The sequence below is a fragment of the Ochlerotatus camptorhynchus genome, unplaced genomic scaffold (assembly GCF_037179485.1).
Source record: "Ochlerotatus camptorhynchus isolate MF236.1 unplaced genomic scaffold, CSIRO-AGI_Acam_v1.1 ptg000262l, whole genome shotgun sequence".
NCBI lineage: Eukaryota > Metazoa > Arthropoda > Insecta > Diptera > Culicidae > Ochlerotatus > Ochlerotatus camptorhynchus.
The window spans coordinates 2,059,778-2,083,105 of NW_027040752.1; the positions used below are offsets into that span (position 1 = coordinate 2,059,778).

Consider the following 23,328-nt stretch of genomic DNA (forward strand, 5'->3'; position numbering starts at 1 on the left):
ATTGAGTTGCGGGTTTCTCGCTTGGAAGGCGATGAGAAGCGCAAACACGATATGTTGGATTATGCTATTAGATTCACTGGGATGAAATGTATTAATTATGATTACTGAAATCAGTGCTAAGCTGTTAGTTGAATGCGGAATTCAATTCAACCCACGACTGCTCGAGACCGCCTGTTGCCTGTTCAGATATAAATTCAGATTTACTCTATGACAGACAATAACCATTTTGGTCATTTTGGTGTCTTCGCCTTCATAAAACCGTTTTATTCCTTTTGGAAAGAAGTTTATTTTTTAATTTCACAGTAACTCGACCGGCTCGCAGCTCTGTCTTCCAACGCACAGCATGTTTGCATAATTGTTTTTCTATAGAAAAAACACAAGATTACCATTCACCTAAAGGGCTAAATTTTTCAATCGAAAATTCAAAATATATAAAATATAAAATATTAATCAAAAGACCAACAAAACTGTCGTCTATTCGGCAATTGTAGGAAATTATCTGCATTCACATGAAAACATTTGAGTAATTCCAGCTCAAGTGTATACAAAGGTGTGGTCAATGTCACTGATTTCAACCAAACATTGCCAAAATGCTTAGTTTGATATTCTAAGATAACGCCTTTTTCAATTTTGCTCTAAAGTGCTTGGTTCCCTCTGGGCTACAACCCTGCATTTTAGATTATTTTTTTAAATTACTCGTTTAAATAGAGGTTACTCTGCAACCAAACAAGTTGTATGTGTTCTTGACCCACTATTTTGAACGGTTTTTTTAGGTAGGCTCAAATAGATTAATCAAAATTTGAATTGTAATATTCAGTAATAAAGAGCCCAATTATTGGAAGGCATCAAAATTATCAAAAAAGGACCCTTTTTCATACCACGTGGGATTTGCTGATTTTCAAGATATTGACCTGAAATTCCCTCCATATATTGGAAAACCTATCAACCAGCTGTGTTCCTAGAAGAATCTGATTTGAAAATAAACATATGGTTTATGAGCTATGGCTAGATGAGTGACTAGAAAATGTTGAGCCTTTCAGCCGGAAAATCTTCTTTTTCTTCTTCTTCGCATTTCAAGCTTATTGCATATCGCATATAAGCTTATTGCGTGCTCTCAACTTAGTGTTCTAGACGCACTTCCACAGTTATTAATTGAGAGCTTTCGATGCCTGTATCATTTTTCTCATTGATATGATTGTATTTTTACTGGAATCTGTTTTAATCGCTTCTATTTGAGTACATGTGAATTGTAAGCCAACTCCGTAACAAAATTTGCTGGCAGAACCCCACTCTGGGGCCTCCCATTTTATAGAGATGAACTAGCCAACGGCTAAAAATCTCTCTAATAAAGTTAAAAAAAAAACCAGTAGGATCTAGGCACTTTAGAGCAAAATAAAAATAGGCGTTTGTACAGGCAACGAGAAAAAAAACAATCTGGTACATCAAAGTTGGGTAGGGTTTTGAAAGAGATCGGAGCTCCACCGTAGTAGGGGTAATCCCCCGTCCGGTCATTAGGGTGACTATTTATATATTAGAGCGGTAAAAAAAAAATCGATTTTTTTCAAAAATGTATAACTTTTGAACTGTTTGGCCGATGACGGAACTCAAAATACCAAATGAAAGGTAATTGAAAGTATTTTTCAGAAAAAAATATTATGATATTAAAAAAATGGACTTTGTATTAAAAAACATTGATTGTATTTTCACTATTACGCCTTACTCCCCTATAAAGTGTACCCCGTATTCCCCTCATATATCATGAACTGTTGTTTAAAGACATAGTATTCTAAAACCATGCATATAGTGCATATGTTTCACGAAAAATAGAGCTGTGAAAAAACATTTCCTCCAAAAAGTAGGGTAAAATGGGGTAAAATGGTCCAAAACACATACCTACAAGGCTCTCCGGTCTATGGAACCACGTGCAATCGATTCCCCGGACGATTTCCCTTCGGAAAAGTCGTTTTTCATTGCCGGAATTCAGCGTGCTGTTGAGATATTGAATTTTGGGTAATTTTGGACCCATTTTTGCCCATAGTGCGATGCTGTGGTTCCGCAAACGTAGCACATTCTGTGGAACTGCGTCCCACCAAAACTATGTGAGATCCTTGTATGGCCTGTCCTAAGACGAGAAACCACCTTCTGGTCCCGTAGTTTCGACATATCTGTCCACTTGCTCGTCGTTTCTTTGATTCTTCGGATGAAGAGGGATTGGGATTGGCACCACTCTGCTTCCCAGGCTTCCCACATTTTGCTGACTATCCATCGCTTTATGTCCTGTAGTGGCACTTCGTCGGTGTAACGGGGGCCAGCTGGTCCATACCCTGCCAGGCTGTCGGCTTCGCTGTTTCCTGGGATACCGCAGTGCCCAGGGATCCAGGAAAACACCGTGTTCGGAGGTGTGGCCTCCACAATACCCTGTATCCAGGGGTGAGTCATAGTCTCCGATGTAAGGGCTTGTATCACACTATACGAATCGGATAGCAGCAGTATGGGCCGGTCCGAGGGTGTTGTAAAGGCAACAAAGATGGCCGCAGCTTCGGCGGAGAAAACCGAGCATTGTGGCGGTAGGCTGCTACTCATCGGTGCTGAAATTCCGGCTACTCCAATTCCGACCCCAGCTCGGGAAAGCGATCCGTCTGTGTATATGTGGGCATGGGTTGGGTAGTCCGAGCCTAGCAGTTCGGCTATTGTTCTCTTTAGCGCTGCAGAGTTATCTCCAGCCATGAACCTGCTTTTTATCCGACTCTCGATTTTTGGTGGAGGTATGCGCCAACTTTTGTCTCCGTACCAGTGGACCTTGGCCACTGGGGGGAGCTCCGCATTGGCAGTCATGCGGAGGAGTCTGTTCCCCTCATCGAGGAGAAAGATCCTGTCATTTCCGGAGGTCATTGCGGTAAAGGCAGCGGCTTTCGTTGCAATTGCTGCGGTTATACGATGGCGGAAGGGCAGAATACTCGCTTCGATGCATGCGGCATCGGCGGGCGTTGACGGAAGAAAACTGGAGACAATCCGAACGTAGGTGTTAAAAGTTGGTGCTAGTATCTGCACGAGCTTTTCGGTGGCGATGCACGACGAATATATGTGCAACTACCCTACACACTAAAGATGTATCCATCCACACACAGGTGTCATTACTTATATATACAGTGTCTAATAGACAAATCCGGAGTGATTTGAGATTTGAGCGTAATTGCATTTGAAAACAACGTAATTACTGATTTCTCTTGAATAAAAGCTCAATCTCACAAACAAACTACACCAAATGATAGAGGTCTCATTCTTCTTCCTCATAGTGTTATTACTTTTCGAGATTGAGCTTTTATTCGCGAGAAATTGGTGATTGACGTGTTTGTTTACAAATGCAATTACGCCCAAATCTCAAATCACTCCGGAAATAACAAATAGTTCGTATGCTTCTGCCATGGCAGGACGGCCAAATAATAGGTCGTGTATTTTATTTTCATAACACAACGTCGAAAGGGTCCAGCCCGTGCGCGATCATAATGGTGCCGTGACCAGGATCATATCCTGACCTAGTTTTGCTTGAGTACCAAAAGCTTGAATTTTTTGGCAAGTCCTAGAATTTTGATGGCTTATGAAAGCCCTGGAATTTGGAGAGAGTATCCTGATTTTTTTGACGTAGACTACGTCTTACGGGAAAGTACTGGGGGTAAATCGAAAATCTAAAATTGCAACCGCCACGAAAAGGTGTAAGGTTTCGAACGCTTATAACTTTGTCATTTATAGATGAAATTAAAATCCAAATACAACAATCGATAGGAAATAACTCTCACAATCTGCTACAATAAATGCTTTTCCAATTTTCCATAAAAAAATAGTTGAAAAATTACCAAATAGAAATTGATAATTTTATCACTGATTCAATGAAATAAACGTTCTCCCAAACTAAGTCGTCATAATCGAGTGCTGTGGTTCCTCTGCTCATGAAAGCTTCGGACGGTGTGGCAAGCAGAAGCAGGAGCAAATCAGGAAAAGTTGGAATTTTTCACTCTGCCTCTGCTGAACAATACTGCAGTTAGGCTATAGCGCTGCTGTTGTGAATCCGCTCATTTTCGCATTGGACGGACGGTGTGGTAAAATAGCAGGAGTCAGCTTGATGACAACCAACGATGGGGTCGAGAAGATGTGGAATATGTGGAGATCGAACAATTGGTCCTTTTCAGGACCACACATATTTTACAGAAAGAGTTATTGAGACGCTCAAATAATATAAAACGCGACAAATGTTATTTTTATTTAACAACTCCCCCATCTTCCTATAACGACAACCTAACAAGAATTGACGTTAATTTTTTCACCCACCAAAAGAGCCAAAAATTCAAGTTGAGAGAAAATTTGCATGTCATGTATGATGTACCTCTTACAGCTACAAAATAGTCTAAAACATTTCCGGTGCCTCTTTCTATGCAATTAGAATAACATCTGAAGTCCATCCTTTTTAACATATTTTGCACAAAAAATAACTTTTTGTCACACTCCATTCATAAAAAAAAACGGCGGGAAATCCTGTCAGGGGGGACTTCGAATGTTGTATACAAATTACAGATGCATTACTGTAAGAACTGTCAAAATCCTATGAATTTACACGCTAGTGTTCGTGAGATTCTGCTTGGAGAACTGAATTTTGATGATTTTGGGACGGTAAAAATTCATTTACATCTTTAAATAGAGCTTTACATTGTTGTTTGTTATAAAATTCATCCACCAAGTGGATAAGCGAGCTTCTGGGTGGTGCTGTGTTTAGTTCGGACCAACAAAAATTAAACCTCTTTAAATGGGTTGGAGCATCCTTGTGTAAATGCAGGAATGGCAAAAAGTTAAGATATATTTCTGAATACTTGTAGTTCTAGTTCCTCATTATTTGCTTAAGAGGCGGATAAATTCCTACGTTAAGCTATCAAATGAACATTTAGAAATATGATTCTGCTTGGATGGACGAATTTTTGATTGCTTGAAGTAGCAAATTATGATTAAACATTGAACATGAACCAAACTTTCTAATTTTGTGAAAGCACAACTCTGAATATCTCAACTAATGCGCCTGTTTTAGTCGTATGTTAGCTTTATATAACAAAATCAATCCAAATTAGCGGGCCTATTTGTTAGCTCCCTAGTAACAATTTGGGTTTGATGAGGGTACTATAGACCATGATTTAGACTTGTAAAGTGCTTTAAAACCTCAATAAAACTTACCATGTTACTTGGGCTTGGGATTGTATTGCACCATGCTTGTGAACGATTTCCCACCGGAGGTATCCCACTGCGATCAAGCGTTTGGTTAAACGTGTTATTTATAACAAATGTTCAACGGAGATGGGAAGGGCATTGAAGTGTGCATGGGGAACATATTTTATAACGGAGGATTAAAGACAAGTGTTTCATATGCGGAAATATCCCTAACGGAAAGTCCAGAAACAGTCAGAAAAATACCTAATAAGGGTGTGGAAATTGACGTGTCAAGGAGAGGAAATGGAGTAAATTGAGGAAATAAGTTACTTCTACTGTATTTTAAATCAATATCAAGAAAAATGCACTAGAAGTTCACTAAACATCTCAACGTAGTCTACGTCAACCATGCGGTCGTGTCTTGTACACAACCCCACCATAACGGCGATAATGCAAAAAAAATATCTTTATAACTTTAAAAGCGCCATTCCGACATAGTGTAAGGATGACGTGTTAGTAAAAAGCAATCTAGTACACACTTGTTCAGTAAAACTTTACCGAAGTCATAACAGCTGAACGTTCGGTAAAACTTTTACCTGCATTTTAAAGTCCATTGAATTAAAAAAAATAATTTCAAAACATGTTCAATCTTGTTTAAATGATCAAATCTTGTCATTTTAGTGGAGAGAAAGTAACTGAAAAGCAATTGAATTGAATTGCATAAATTTTACCGAATAGTTCAGCTGTTCATATTTCGGTAAAAATTACCGAAGTCAGCGATAATTTCTAAGTGTGTAAACACCAATTAACGAAACAAAACAGATGAGAAACTGAAAATCAGGTGAATGTGTAACTCAGCAAGTAAACCAAACAACGGTTGCTATCAATAGCCAATTATTTCAAAAGCTGTAAATTTGCTGAAAAGCAACACAATCGACCCAGAAACCAAATTTCATTATAACAATTCACCATATCTAAAATGATTGAATAGATCCAACTAACACTCACTTGATTACATGGCCAAAATCCGAACGACAACTTTCTATCTATCCCAAAGCGTAATTAAATTTCCAGCACTTCTCCAAACATTCAGCTCACTACTAACTACTGCCACCCGGTTCAGTGGTCTATTATTCTTCGGAACACACTCACACACGCTCAACAAATTGAATAAACACCTCACCATAAAATTTCATTTAAACTTCGAAACAATAGGTTCGCATTTTCCTCCGCTCTCTGGAACAACACATCAGTTTCGAAAACACATAACTACTCTCAACTTTCCAACGGGGAAAACCTTGAATTCCCGTGCGCTCACCTAGCCCGACCATCTCCGTCCAATTTGCATACCAGGTATAGTTAAATTCTATCAAAAAAAAGGTGCCAAAAGGATACCATAAAACCGAACCCAGAACCGCAGCCGGGTGAGAATGGAGCAAAAAAAATTAAGTTAAAGCAAAAACATTCCATTTCCAATCCTTTCCCCGAAGCGATTCTGAAAGGCGAAATCCATCTTCCGTCATTAGCATATAATTGAATGAATATATTTAAATAATTTAATAATTTTCGCTCCAACTATTCCGGAGCATCGCTGGCAGCAGCGGCTTCGCTTCTGGCCTGCGAAGGGGTTATTTCGGAAGCTCCTCCGGTTGGTGTGCGGCAACTAGTCAGGTGGTCAGGCCGTTGATACAAATTTCCGGATGTTCTTGTCTTAACCCTCTGGTGCCGGAATTTTTTCTGGAGGCTGAATCAGAAAAGCGTCGAATCAAGAGAAATCCACTGAGATAACCAAAAAGTCGTAACGGTTGGAATCGGACGAATACTTCTGAGCAAGAGAGTGGTATTTAAAAGACATTCTGTCCAAGTGTCCAGAATCCAAACGGTCGGACTGAAAGGGATTTAAACAGCTTCACTACAAGGAAACTAGGTACCTATGGTTTCTTTTTCTCCAACGATCGTGAAGGGAAAGAAACGAAAGCAGACCACATCTACTCTCTTCCCGTGCAGTGTCGGAAACGGATAAAGCTGGGTAACAAATGCAGCAACGGTGAAATTTATTCCAATTATAATTCTCATCATTTGTTTTCCTTATGACGTCGCTCTGACAAGCGAACGTAATCCATTTCGGGTGGGGATTTGTCGAAAGAAAGCGAAGCGGGTCTCAAGCCCGTACTGATAATGATAATTTATATTGTAGCCGCCTTTTTTGCATATACCACTGTTATTAGAATGGGTGGGTGGGACTATCAAGCAACTCCGACAAACAACAACAAGTATAGATACTTTATTCTTCCCTTTTGCCTCTACATAGCGTTTATGCTACCGAAGCGTACTCTACTTATAGTGCTTGCTACATCAACACCATCTGCATACCATTACTCTCTATTTAACCCCTCGTCTTATCGTTGCTCACGTAGAAATTTTCCGCAAAGGATAGCAAAAATTGTTTTTATTTTGTAAGAACACCTTTATCCGCAGTAGTTTACCATCACCAAACGAAAGTCATCCGAAAGCTTGACCTTAAAGCGTACCAGTGGCGCTGAAAGTCCCCCTCAAAACAACCAAGCTTTACTCTCGCGCTCTCACTCTCTCTCCAAACCAAACCAAAACCAAACCAGCACGATCGGGCTTTGACAATGTGTGGCATCATCAATCATCCCTGCAGAATGCAAAATTTACCATTTACATTCAAACTAGCTCACACAAGATTACCATTGTCATAAGGATGACATGTTAAATAGAAACAAAATTGACCTCCTCAGCGATTGTAGCGCCACCAGATTGGTCTTAGTAACACCCACGCCCGCATCATGCAACCGAAAACAAAAGAAAGAAAATAAGCAAATCAAAGCAACCTCTCCATTTTTAGTAGCAATTCCTCATCAAACGAGCAGTTTTCGCCAGGTTTTGTTAATTTTCTGTTTCACACCAAAATTCAATTTTCAAACGTAGTGTAAATTACACCATCCCAAAACCATTCAACTACCTCTAGCGGGAACAACTCCAATTATCTCACCTCCAATTCATTACAGTGCTGTTGATTATAAACAATTTTCTCTCTCTTTTTCTCTCCCTTTCTCTTCTCGCTGTTTTACCGACCGTTGAATTATATGATAAATATAATCAAAAAACCAAAAATTGGCCCACAAATTCACGAAACACATAAACGAATGTGCCGTGCCGTGTGCCAACCAACTTTATCGCGAATGTAAATGGTCCCGACGGCGTTCGATTCGAAATACACCCACACCATGCAAAAAACCATTGCACAATTTCACCCGAAAACCAAAAAACAAAAATGTACAGCAAACTACCACGGCTCAAACACGGTGTTTCTAGTCGGTGTATTAATGTCGGTTGTTGGGGGTGTTTTTGTAACGTTTGCTCTGATGGCTTTGTGCTACAGGTCAGTTGTAGTACATAATAACTTCTCCTTGTGCCTAAGGTTAGTGATTTTCTTCGTTTTTTCTTCCGATTTTTCTTATACTTTTTGACTTCCTTTTTATAATTACTACCAAACTAACAACTAACAACTACAACAACAACAACTTCTACTACTACTACTACTACAACTACTACCAAAACAACAAAAGAAACTATGAACAAAAGTGCCAAACCAAAACGTATAATAAATCCCTCTAACGTAGTTGGCGGGCAAAACCATTGCTAACCTGTATAAACAGCAACATAAAACAGAAACAAAACAAATCTTAACAGAACAAAAACGTCCACAGAGACGACCACAAAATCACGAAACATTTATTAAAAAACAAACAATAATGATAACTATGCATACACTTCTTTCTTTAAAAGTTGCCCAATAGCTGAACGAGTCAAACAACTTCCCTCCTTCTCTCACTCTCTTTTTGATAAACAACTCCTCTAATGGTTCAACTTCTATGTGGTAACTGAAATTGTATCAACTACATGAACCCCTGAATACAAGATTTTCAATGAAAAAAAAAACCGTTAGAGGGTGAACCCACAGCCGTACTTCCGGAAACAATGCCAAACTGTCAGTTGATCGAATGAAATGGTGGTAAGCAGCGAATCCAAACACATAAAACAACCAACGATACAGACAAAAAGGCTTGCTAAAGTAAAAAGTAACGATTTTTATCGGTAAAAAATACCGATAATTTTAGCGTAGCTAAGAGTGAAAGGAAAATGATATATTGCTTGCCTGCTTGGTTGCAATATACATAGTTGAGGACAGAGCTGGATTAGAATCAAGAAAATAGATAACTAGAAAATCCCATTAACACACGTGTATCATCTTCGGCTTTACTTCGTAAAGCAGCTCGCCAACAATTTGGTCGTTTCCTTGTACCGCCCCTTGCGGGCTGCTTGTCATGACAAAGCGTTATCGTTCGGCTCGTTGATCGCTTGTCATTTTGTCATTTGGAGATATTTTTGATTCCTTGGTGGTAAGATTAACTTTGACACTCCGAATACGATGCCTCCGATAAAATGTGTAACAACAAATTGACAATGTTTGAAGAAAAGTTATAGCTCAGTCACTTATTGACGGGCTTTAAATCTATTGGCATGATTTTAAGCTACATACTATAAAAAGTTAGTCTGTGTAAATAGATCTAATATCGATTGATAAATTGCTGGGCAATGATTTTTCAAACATTGCCAATTTACCGTGGAGTGTTAATACCGACCCTGATCGAATGATCTGTCAAATATTTGCATAGGATCACATTGATAAACATCGGCATCGACCTCAAAACAGACCCGACATTCGTGATGTGGATTTAATCCGAGGATTATACCGGTTGGAGCTTACCACCATAAGTATAGTAAATTCTGCACCCAATCAAACACGAACATAAGCGTCACATAAATCGTCGTCAATTTACAAGCTTATGCAGTATGTCGATGCTTTGACAACCCCATCGATACATCCACCCGATGCGCCAACTAGCGGCATCACATTGAAACTGTGTGTGAAGCATAAACACATAACAGCCATAGTGTGAGTGAGATTCTTTCGAGTAAGGTTCAATAGAGTTTTATAACGAGTATTCGAACTAGTACGAGCAGAACAGGTAGACATTATGAGGTAAGTCCTTCTCTGACTATCTCCACATAGAAAAATGCCATAAATGCCGAAGTGCAGAAGCACATCTTACATGGGTCACCGATTTCCTGTGACTCAAATTAATATCAATAATTTGCGTGTGTCCGGTGCTGCGGACTCAATCCGTCAATGGAAAACTGCTGGAACATTTTCCCAAGTGTTGAATCAATCCGCCAGTTTTGGAACAACATTCTACCAGCGATTTTAAGGAAATTGTGCAATGACTTCTGGAAGCTTAGCATAAATCAAACACTATTTTCTTGAGATTCTAGAGGGGGAAAAACAGAATGAAAAAAAAATCTAAATTTCACTGAATCAAGCTATGAGTGTATAGAATCACAGTAGGCATTGGTTTTCAAGATAAGTCCATTTGTTTACATCATGGCTTCACCGGAGCAAGCACGTCGCGATTCGATCTTGCACGCTCGAAACGAAACTCCCATTTTATTCGCTTCTGGCAGTTTTCGGTTAATGCCTCGGTTGACCGGAAGATTGCCCCGGACGATTGTAAATTCAAAAAGAAGCCGAAATTCCCCAAAACGTTCCTTGTCTGGCAAGCAATCTGCAGTTGTGGGCTGAAAAGCAAAACTTTCGTTACTTCTGGGACCATGAACCAGCAAATTTACCAGGAGGAGTGCCTACGGAATATAGTACTGCCTTTTCTGGAGCAGCATGCGGTAGACTGCCTCTTTTGGCCGGACTTGGCAAGCTGCCACTACTCAAATTCCACCAAACAGTGGTACAGCGAAACTGGCGTGTGGTCACCAAGGAGGTGAATCCGGCCAATACTCCGGAACTATGGTCAATTTAGGACAATTGTGAAGCATATACCTGTGCGGTACATATACAGTCATGAGCTTAATAAAGTGTGAAATGAGCTATATTAATGATTCAGTAGAAATGTATACGGAACTAAAGTCGACGTACACTCTATGTCAATTTGACCAAAGTAGGCTATGCTTCGTATATTTGAAAACCCAAAACTCGTGACTTTTCTTTCCCAGGAGCTCCAAGAGGCAAGTCATAATTTAGCTGCAAGCTACAGCGATTCCCCTTTGAACCAGGTGGAAATTCACAATACCTAAGAAAAGGGGTGGAACTGCAATTGACCTGAAGGATTTCAAGTAGGATTGGGCGATCTTGGATCGATCTTTGCAAGATCGATCTTTTTCATACCGATTTCCGATTTTTCGGATCAATTCTTTGTTCACGAAAAAATCGATCTTTTCTTTCGATCTTTTCGATCTTCAAAATTAATTTTTGAAATTGTATTTACATCGAAAAAACGATTTACTCTCACCCCAGACTGCTTGGTAAATTTAAAGAGCATAACATCAACATCACCATCGCTCCCTATAATGACGTCACTATTTTCGTTTCCGATATTTGCGAATACAGCAACATTTGAAGGTTTTTTCTACCTCCTTCCTGTGATCATTGCTCATTAACGTCACAACAACATTCAATTAAATATTATAAAGGAAAGAATTTCTTGGGGTACCTACGTTAAAACGAGTGTATAGCCTTTTCTATATGCAAGAGTATTGATGGTCCAAAAGTGAGGATAACAATAACAAACCAACATTTTTGGCTGAAGTGAAAGTGAGGATAGCAAACTAAGCACTTGAAAATGAGATTGCGCAAGTGTGCGAGCTGAGCTATAAACGTCAGAAAGATCAATTAAAATAAAAACCATAAGATCGATCTACCAAAGATCCATTCTTTGGTACTGATTTAATCAGTGGATCGATTCTAGAGCCAAATATAAGATCGGTCCATCAAGATCGATCTTTCTCTGCAGATCGCCCAATCCTAAATTTCAAGCGAAAATGGAATTTGGCACAAGATTTGGCAGCCATACAAGTTGGAACAGGGCTCATGCAAAACAGTTGACTGACTGAAACAATGGTCTTACAATAAGCATAATACCTACTAATGTATAGCTGTTACATTGAGCTATGCAAAATAAAACACATTTTAAGCCCCAACACGATTTTCGTGATTTCCACGGTTAAGTTTGACTGATAGGAAACGTCATTTTAAACTGCTCGAACTATGTGAGACGTTAGTTTGCATGCTATTTTGAATCTACCCAGTAACTGGGTAGATGGCACCCAGTCTTGTAGCCAGTAAAGAGTTGTCAAAATCTGGGTAAACTAGTTTTGTTCTGATGAGTATAATCTACCCAGATTCTGGGTAAATGGTGAGAATTGAAATTTTCCCAAACTTAAACATGGAGCAGGTTTGAAAGGGAGGTTGTTGCGCTGCCAGTGAAATGTTTACTGCTCAAAATATACAATTCTGACGCTAAAAATGTTACAGCTACGGAACTGTTTGGGCTGCGAATGCTACCAGCAGCTATAGCTGGTAAGTATATGGTTATTTTCTGAACTTTAAACTTTTTTTGTAATTCTAATTTATAAAACTTATTTAAAATCAAATCTCAATTAATGGTTAGCATTTGTAATGATATCCTTATTTGGGAATTGCAATGCCGTGTTCCATAGTTATAAATTTTTTCAACAATCATTAACAGGCTAGATGAGCCGAGAGATGATTTATAGTCGGGTGAGGTTATGTTTGATAGAGCTGCTGCAACGGTCATATCAACAAATTTCTATTAAATTGGTAAAGTTTACCCAGTTATCAAATGTCAACTGCAAATTTAGGCACAGATAAAGATGTTCAAAGTCATGAATTAAGACAAATTTTGACTGTTTTAAGACAGTCAATTTTAATGATCTTGGAGAAGAAACGATGCGTTTTTCAACGTTAAGAGCTGTAGTCTAGAATGGAATGTGATCAAATGTGATCAAAGCTCTTTTTTTTAATTTTTACTCAAAAATAAGGAAAAGAAATAATACGTTTATTTTCCCAGAAAAACTTGATTATTTTCTTACCCTTACTTCTTATTTTCAGACGTCATTACGATCAGACAAAGATGCCATTTTGAAAAAAAAATAACACAATTATGCAAAGTTTTATGCAAGTCGGTGAAGGATGAGTTTTTCCGATTCTTTATTTGGCGTAGAACTGCTCATTATATTTCTCTGCAACTTTGGATTCCATTTTGTTAATTTTTCCAGATTCAAAATGGCCGAATTTTAGCCAAAATTTGAGTCATTGTCCATAACAACCAATTGCACAAAATTTCATACAAATCGGTCGATTTAAAAATTCATTTTTGATTGCACTTGTTTGTCTGTAACTGATCTATAGAGACTACCAGATAGTGAATATGTTGAATCCATGTAATAAATATATACAGGATAAGCTCAATGAGTAGAAAATAAAAATCGATTACCACTAGCATGTTGCAACCAGGGCCCAACAAAGTTACTTTCAATCGAAAATCGTCAAGCGACGACGAAGGTGTCAACCATCATTTTCAAGATCCTCTTCAACATCAACAGAACCACTTTCGATCAGTTTTAATGCTGTTTGTTTTGGCTTGACTCGTGTTGATTACGTCTTTCATAGTCAAACGAACTTACTTTCGCATTGAAGCGAAGCTGTTCGATCCAATTTTTGCACAGTTTTTTCTGACTTTTGTTGATTGTTGATCCAATATGGCGGCATCCGATTTCAGAAAACATGGGAAATACTGACAGCGACCCATCAATATGGGTATTTTTTTAAATTGGGATGACGTTTAAAGATTAGAATCGATATGCGACGCCATTATAAAATACAAGATGGTGGCTTACAGTTTAAAAAAGAGGGAAATACTTAAAATACCCATTAATATAGATATTTTTCGAAACTGGATGACGCCTAGACTGAAAATCGATATCCGACGCTTTTTTGTAATCCAAGATGGCGGCTTTTGATTTCAGAAAAAAATAATGGGAAATACTGTCAAATACCCATAAATATGGGTATTTTTTAATCGGGTTGATGGCCAGAAATTGACATCCGACGATATTTTGAAATCCAAGATGGTGGCTTCCCCTAACAGAAAAGTGGGAAATAGTGATGCCGACCCATCAATACGGGTATTTGTGGGATCGGGGTGACGTCTAGAGATTGGAAACAGATATGCGACGCAATTTCTAAATTCAAGATGGTGGCTACCAGTTCAAGAAAATATAGAAAATACTGTCAAAATCCATCAATGTGGGTATTTTTGGAATCGGGATGACGTCTGAAGGCTGAAAAACAATATTCGACGTCATTTTAAAATTCTTGAAATTTTTAAAAAGTGTGAAATTCTATCAAATACCCTTGCATATGCTTTTGTTTAGAATCAGGGTAATGTCTAGAAGCCGAAAATCGATATCATATGCCATTTTGAAATCCAAGACGGCGCCTTGAGGAAAAGTGTAAATTTTCAGAACAGGGATGACACATAGATGCCGAAAATCGATGTTAGACGCCATATTTAAATCCAAGATGGCGACTTCTGTATTCAGAAAAAAAGTTGAAATAGTGTCAAAGACCCATCAATGTGGGTATTTTCGAAATCCCATTAACGTCTAGAGGCCAGAAACCGATGTTTGACGTTATTTTACAATATAGGATAGCGGCTGAAATACTGTCAAATACCGATCAATGAGTATTTTTGAAATAGGGGTCATCTAGAGGCTGGAAATCAATGTCCGACGCCATCTTGAAATTCAAGATGGTGGCTTCTGATATTAGAAGAAGTGTCAAATATCCTACAAATGGTGCCGAATGTCGATTTTCCGAACCTGATGGTAGCCATATTGGATTCCAAAATTGCGTTGGACATCGATTTTCGGCACCTTCGCGTTGTCACCGTTACTAAAATACCAATATTGTAGGGTATTTGAGACTTTTCTTGAACCCGATGGCTGCGATCTTGGACTCCAAAATGGACTCGTTAGTTTAATATTCGTTTAATATAAAATAACATTTTGTTTCTACATTTAACCCGGATGCCATGCCTATCGACGACCGATATTGTGCGGATACTATCCGGTTACTATATGTTTATGCCTGACGACGCGACACGTGACAAGTCGAATGAGCCCCGAATTGAAGTGAAAGTGGCAAAAACGAAGGAAGCAGTTTTCGAGTCATTCATTGCATCAATTGAAACAAGTCTTTGCTTCAAAAGAAATGACCTGATGTATTTGACGAACGAAACAAGCGATAGTCAAGTCACGTTTGACAAGAGGAATGTTCATCGTGACTCAATAACAAAAAACACAATGACTTACACGAAAATGATATTGCTCGAAATGAAGCGATTCTGCGGAGAGTTCATTTTCTTTTCTTTGTTTCGAAAATGTAGAGGTGGAGGTGGAGGCCAGCATCTTCATTGCGGGTCCATAACCATTTTTGATTTTTAATATCGTGGGCATTGATTTTCCACGTCTACTTCTACCATTCCATAGATACCCATAATACATGGGTTCAGGTCAAGGTTTAGGCGCGTATTCACTGTCTGATGACCGACATCTTCCATGTGGGTCCGCCATCTTGGATTCCAAAATGGCGGTGGGTATTGATTTTCTACTTATAACTACCGAACTCATTCCGTAGATAGGCACCCAAATTGCATGGATTCAGGAGCATATTCGCTGTTCGGTAGCTGCCATCTTGAATCCGAATCAGTCGTCATGAATTAAAATCTACCATAATATTTAAAAATCTGCCATGGTTCCAGAATGTGCGTGATTCCAGAAATCACCATAGTATTCGACCTCAACTAGTCAGAAAAATAGCTCTCATTTGAGCGATTCCAGACGTATTAGCAAATCCATTCATGAAAGGGCTATTAAGTTTATGCTGAAATTCGGTCATTTTGCCACCAGCCTAATTTAAAAAATATGTTTCGATATTTTTCAATCATAGCACGAAAACGGGCCACCTAATCGAAATGACGTCTGAGACAACTTTATAGGAAATAGGATTAACATTTCAGAAAAAAAAATACACTGTAAAATAACCTCGAAATTACCTCAACAATTATGGTCAGCAAATAAAAAAGAAAGAAAAGGTTAAAATACACCAAAAATATCAACACACCGTACGTACATTCGATCAACTGACGTGTTACCCAATCGAAAACAACTCCCGGCTCATCCATCTAACCAAGTGGTATGCATTTATCTATCTAAATAAAATTCCTAAACCAACATTAAAGCCACAATAAAACCACCACACCACAGAACCCAAAAACCAGCAAACCAAACCTAACACCGTACTACGACACCACAACTGAATTCCAATTAGCAAGAATTCGTCCCAAACCGAAACGAGAAAAATAATAATAAACGATCGATTCTCTGACTTTCAGTTCAATCAAGAGAATTTTTTGTACTTTGTTTTCAATTTATTCACAGTTCTGACAGTTTTTCGATGCTTATCACTAGATTTGTTCCACTTACTTTCGTTCTTTTAACTCTTTTATCACTCTTACCATAGGCTGAAAAACAAACTATCGATTAAGATTACTCTTTTCCGTTCAACATTCATCATGTACATTATTCTCTCGAAGCAATATCGAAACCAACCAATCCAAGCGAATCAAGAGAGAGACGCAAACGCTGTCTCACTTCCTTCAATACCTTCTCTCTGACTCACACCGATCCCCCTGCTCAACTTGGTCAAGTTATGTCCATTAGCCTCAAATCTGGCAACACTTCTACTCAATCGTCAAAACAAAATTCTCCCCTCCCCAAAAGACAATTAAAATCCATGAAAATTTACAGTTCCATTAAAATCCCTACCAAAGTCAACCATTCCTTTTTTCTATATCTGTCTGTATCCACAACATTCCTCACGAAAACGAAAGAAAAAATCAAAAACCTGCCCATCTGCATGAGCATTCAATGTCTAAGTATCTATCTTCATGCACCCCGAAAATGAACTGTCGCTTTCGATCAGTGTTTTGTTCGAAAAAAAAACCCAAACCAAAAAACAAGCGAAAGATCAATCAATGATCCCCGCAGAGCTTTAACACTTTCAAATGCAATACTTTCTACCGTTCGCCGAAAGATGGCACAATTTCTCCTTCAATTCACTCTCATACACACATGCCCTCTCTCTCTCTCATCCACGCACTATTTTCGTCCATTGTTTCTATTGTTTATTGTATTTTCTTGGTACACTGTTATGTTGTTATTTCATCGATTGAAACAAAAAAAAAACCAAGATCCGTTACCAAACCGAACGAAACAAATCAAAATAAAAATTTCTCAAATTCTCTATACCTACATTATATACATATATATTATACAATCTTTCTGTTTTAATTGCTGTGAGTACTTTTGTGAACTAAACTACTTTCTACTGTCGTATCTCTAGGTATTTAAGAAAAAAAAGTACAAAAACTTCTAAACCAAACCTGCTGTAAATATGTAACAACAAGGACTCCGTCTTACCCACATATTTTTTTCCATACCTTATAAAACTACGTTATTGCTAGTGTTGGAAAAATTGCATCTCTCTATTTATCTTTTTTTTTCTCTCTCTCTATCACTTGCTTTATTTCTCCCTCTTTCAATTTTGACCACTTATTTTTAATATATTTTTTACTCTCTCTCTATCTATTAGCATGATGCGTGTATTGAAAGGCTTTGCACTTTTACTAAATAGCTCTGGCGTTGTTGGCGTCTTGCATGGTTTTTGCTTTTTGCCGAATGTTTTTTTTTTGTTCCTATTTACATCTATCAGCATTAGTGCCTGCGCTACTGCGATTGCAATTTTTGCTCGCGCCCTGCCTAGAAGTAGTTTAACAAAAAAAAAACAAACTTGAATTGTCTGAATGTCACTAAAGAATAAGAAGAAGAAGAAGAGGAAAACAAAGAACCGAGCGTACCGAAGTTTTAGCAATAAGTCCTAAATCGCTAGAGCAAACAAAAATAGCTACAGAAAGAAAGAAAGAAAAGAAAAGATTGGTTCCGACATCTCTCGTTCTGACTGCCACACGCAAATTTTACTGATTAGGGGCTGACATTCTAAATAGGAAAAAAAAAAATTAACTATCAAACTACTTATCTGCTATTCACAAATATGTTTTTTGGTTTATTAACATTAATATGTATCTTATTAACTTGAAAACTTTAGAAATATTAACTAATTTATCCGATTAGTTTTGTATCCAATATTAAAACTCAATATCGGCGAGCAGTGCTAGCTCGTGCACTCTTAAACCAAACGTTTCTTTACCAAGAAAGCTCATTCCTCTTCATCGAAATTGATCGAATGTTTGTGTGTTTTCCATCCTCCGCCCGGCATCTGGACCTGGTCCACACAATGTGGTTGTTGCCTTTGAAACTCTAAAAACACAAATATATCAAATATCGCATAACCGACGGCGCGAGAGAAGAAAGAAAACCACTCGCCTTAAGTACGACCCGCCGTACGTGAAGAAACCGATGGCCAAGTACGTCAACAACGCTAACCACCACTCCCAGGATGATATTTCGCCCGATGATCCCAACAAGCTGATGTACGGCAACCCGATGCACCATAGGTAAGTTGGCTCGATGATGGGCATAGGACGAGGGAAGTGGGTCAGATGAAGAGAATTGATAGTTTACGGCGGGTTAGGAATAGATAAGCACTACTTAAGTGGCACTTGGCGATAGGTTTAAGGTTAAGCTAGCCGGTGGGATTCTTACGCCAACCATATAAAGCCTATACAAAGCACTGCTGGTGGTGTTAAGTCGCATGGTATGTGAAAACGTTGAGAATAGGATGCAATGGAAGATTTCATATCGAACCCGATGACGATGCGCACAGAGCATGCTTATGTGGCGTCAAGTGTTTCGACTTTACCAGGAAGGTTTAACGGCAAAAAAAGATACTTCTGCAATCGAATCTGCAGTCTGTGGTGTAATAAGAGTCACGCAACAGGGGAGGAACCAAATCTAACGAGCGGCGCACAGTGTATACGGCAAGTATGACGGATAGACAATAGTTCTAGCTGTCACTTTGCCGCAACGTATCAAATCCCGTGTGAAGGTTTTAACAATCGAACTCTCAAACCATCTACCCTAATCTAAGATTTTCAAAAAATCGTCGATTTCTCCTCAAACCTTACTTTGAGCGGTAAGAAAATGTCTACATTTTGTTCTTTTTACTAATAGCAACCGGTGGGAACTAACGATTTTCAATTGGCTCACACTGGACTAGCCTATCGGTCCCAAGTAAATCGATGAACGTACCGCTAGTCGATATTCTAGTACTGCACTATGTTTGTTTTGATTCGCTATGAAAGTTTGACAGATCAAATGAAGGGTTCGTGGATTTTCCTATCTTTCGAGGTGTGCATCGATTAGCTTGGGATCGAAGATAGTACCAGAGCTGAGCAAAAAAGTTGAGCACGTTTCGGGACCTTCTCGTCTTAAAGTTACCTCAATGGTTAAAGGATGTTGCTCGCGGACATTGCAGAAGTGTTGGTTGCATCTCACTGCAGTCTGAAAAATTATCGAGAAAATGTACCCGTGGTAAAAACGCAACAGTACGACTGAACTGTCACCCGTTTGAGGTTAACTCCGGCGGTGCAAAACCTTATATTCTTTAGTGCACCACGTGTAAATATTTACATCATTGACAAATCTCATGTAATCATGACGTTTTGATCTTCGAAAAAAACGCGAATAAAGAAAAGAGACCTACTGCGTCAGGATCCGCGAGCGTCTGTTCACCATGCGGCTTAAAACGGCGTCTGTTCTCTATGTTAGGAGCGGTTGATCACCGTCCAGAAGGTCCCGAAGAAACGTGCTCAACTTTTTGGCTCAGCTCTGGTACTCTCTTCTGTCCCAAGCTAATCGATGCACCCCTCGAAACATAGGAAAATCCATGAGCCCCTCATTTTATCTGTTTTTAAACTTTCATAGCGAATCAAAACAAACATAGTGCAGTACTAGAATTCCAACTAGAATGGGATACGTTCATCGATGCACTTGGGACCGATAGGCAAGTCCAGTGTGAGCCAATTTAAAATCGTTAGTTTCCACCGATTGGTCCTAATGCCAGCGTGGGACTCTAAACAGAGCTGTGAACGATGGTCCTCCGGCGAGACAAGGCGTTGGAGCAGGCAAAAAAATCCACCCTGGAAAAAAATTTAAGTTGTAAATACCGAAGAAAGAAATACAACTGCAACTGGAACTGCAAATTGCTTGGCTTCCCGGGCTGCGATAGGTTAATCTATGATGAACTTCAACCACACAACTTCGAAATCGTAGCACTACATGAACTTTGCTGGACGGGACAAAAGGTATGGAAAAGCGGGCATCGATCGGCTACTTTCTACCAGAGCTGTGGCATCACCAATGAGCTGGGAACCGGCTTTGTAGTGCTGAGTAAGATGCGCCAACGAGTGATTAGTTGGCAGCCGATTAACGCGAGGATGTGCAAGCTGAGGATTGAGGGTCGTTTCTTCAACTACATCATCATTAACGTGCACTGCCCCGACGAAGGGAGACCCGACGACGAAAAAGAAGCGTTGTATGCGCAGCTGGAGCAAGTGTACGACGGCTGTGCGCAACAGGACGTCAAAATCGTCATCGGCGACATGAACGTTCAGGTAGAACGGGAGACAATGTATAGACAGGAAATCGAACCGTATCGAACGACAACGGCCAACGATGCATGAACTTTGCAGCCTCTCGGGGTATGGTAGTTCGAAGTACCTTTCCAACACCCCCCCCCCCCCCCCCGCAAGGATATTCACAAATCCACCTGGAGATCACCTGACCAACACAAAGAAAACCAAATCGATCACGTTCTAATCGACGGTAAAATCTTCTCCGACATTATCAACGTCCGCACGTACTGCAGTGCGAACATAGATTCGGACCATTACTTAGTTGCAGTATGCATGCGCTCAAAACTCTCGACGGTGCATAACACCCGTCGAAGTCGAACGCCGCGAACCAGCATTGAGCAATTATGGGACGCCGGAGTTTCCCAGGATTACGCGCAGCAACTGGAAACTGCACTACCCACAGAAGAGCATCTTGGCTCAGCTACTCTTGAAGATGGCTGGAGGGACAATCGTTCCACCATAGGTAGTACTCCTGCAGCGGCACTAGGTACTGTGATCCCGAACCGAAGAAATTACTGGTTTGACGGCGAATGCAAAATGTTAGTAGAGGAGATTGAATGTGGAGCGATAAAACTCGGTTTTTCGAAGGAAGAAGCGTCAGCAGGAAGACCGAAATTGCGAGGAAAATCTGTACCGCGTAAACAACACACGGAAGTTCTACGAGAAGCTAAACAGATCGCACAAAGGCTACATGCCGCAAGCCGATATGTGCAAGAACTTGGACGGTAACCTTCTCACGAACGAGTGTGAGGTGATTGAGAGGTGGAAGCAGTACTATGACGAGCACCTCAACGGCGATGCAGCAGTAAACGAAGTTGGCACGGCAACAAACCTGGGAGCACGCGCAGAAGACGACAGGCTACCGGCCCCTGATCTTCAAAAAGTTGAGGAGAAGATCGGTCGGCTGAAAAACAGCCTTTTAAAATATGGTGGTGAAGCACTGGCTGGCGCTGCACTGGGTAGTTGTCAATATTTTGGAGGAGGAGATATTACCGGAGAAGTTGATGGAGGGGATCGTAGACCCAATCTACAACACGTTGGAATGCTGCAACTACCGCGCGATCACACTGCTGAGCGCCACCTACAAGGTACTCTCCCAAATTCTATGCCTCCGCCTGTCACCATTTGCAAGAGAGTTCGTTTGGCAATACCAGGCGGGATTCGGGACCAAATTTCCGCGATTCGAAATGCCACGAATACAACGTTTCCACACATCATTTGTTCATCGATTTCAAATTCGCATACGACACAATCGATCGATGGCAGATTATGCACGGGTATGGATTTCCGGATAAACTGACGCGATTGGTCAAGGTGACGATGGATCGAGGGATGTGCGCTGTTCGAGTATCGGAGACACTCTCGAGTCCCTTTGAATCTCGAAGGGAGTTACGGCAAGGTGATGGACTTTCGTGTCTGTTATTCAGCATCGCGTTATAAGGAGTGATAAGAAGAGCTGGGATAGACACGAGTGGCACAATCTTCAGGAAGCCCATCCAGCTTCTTGGCTTCGCCAATGACATCGACATCATGGCACGTAACTTTGAGACGTACATCAGACTGAAGGCTGAAGTTAGGCGATTTGGACTTGCCATCAACGCATCGAAGACGAAATACATGCGAGGAAGAGGTTCTAGGGACGACAATGTTAGCCTACCACCCCGTGTTCAGGTTGAGGGTAACAAAATCGAGGTGATCAATGGGTTCGTGTATTTGGGCTCACTGGAGCCCACCGCAAATGATACATTATGGCAGGGAATCGTGCCTGCGTTGGACTCCGGATGACTCTCCGGCCGAATATAATTCACCGCTGCACGAAGTTGCCTATCTACAAGACGCTGATTAGACCGGTGGTCCACTACAGCCACGAGACCTGGACTATGGAGGACCACGCCCATGGTATTTTCAAACGATAGGTGTTGTGGACCATCTACGGCGGGGTGTAGATGGATGATGGAACGTGGAGGAGGCGAATGAACCACGAATTGCACCAGCTGCTGGGAGAACCATCAGTCGTCCACATTGCAAAAATTGGGCGACTACGGTGGGCTGCACACTTCGTAAGAATGCCGCAAGACGACTCAATGAAAATGGTCCTCGAAAGTGACCCAACATGAACAACAAGAAGAGGCGCGCGGTGGATTGACCAAGTAGAAGGCGACCTGCGGTCATTGATCAAGCAGGGTGGAGACGACTTATTGGGACAGCTGCGGACAACAAAGCCTTAGCGAAAGGTAAGTGAGCGGCAGGATCTGTCATTATTCCCTGAGTTTTGTTTTAAAAAACGTAAATATTTACGCTTTATGTAGCGAAGAAAAAAAAATTATATCATATACATGTTCTCTATAGTATCCTCTTCCAATTGGATGAAAATAATCCACAGTTCCTTTAATCGTAAGCCAAGGGGTGAACTTGTGATCTGACGCTGCCTATGAACTTCAGCACAGATTTCTTGGCGAATTTTGACCACTTTTGTCCAGTCTTTTTCAAATTTTTCGATTGAATTTTCTGCCTTAAAGTGTTT

The 23,328-nt window shown here is 40.1% G+C and overlaps 1 protein-coding gene across 1 annotated transcript in view; it reads left to right on the forward strand.

Moving 5' to 3' along the window:
• mmd (mind-meld) overlaps positions 1–23,328 on the forward strand; it is a 1,436,357-nt gene that overhangs the window by 1,323,291 nt on the left and 89,738 nt on the right. The window contains exon 18 of the mRNA XM_065226841.1: positions 8,497–8,596. Within this exon, the coding sequence (XP_065082913.1) occupies positions 8,497–8,596 (100 nt within the window). The remainder of the gene's footprint in view (positions 1–8,496; positions 8,597–23,328) is intronic.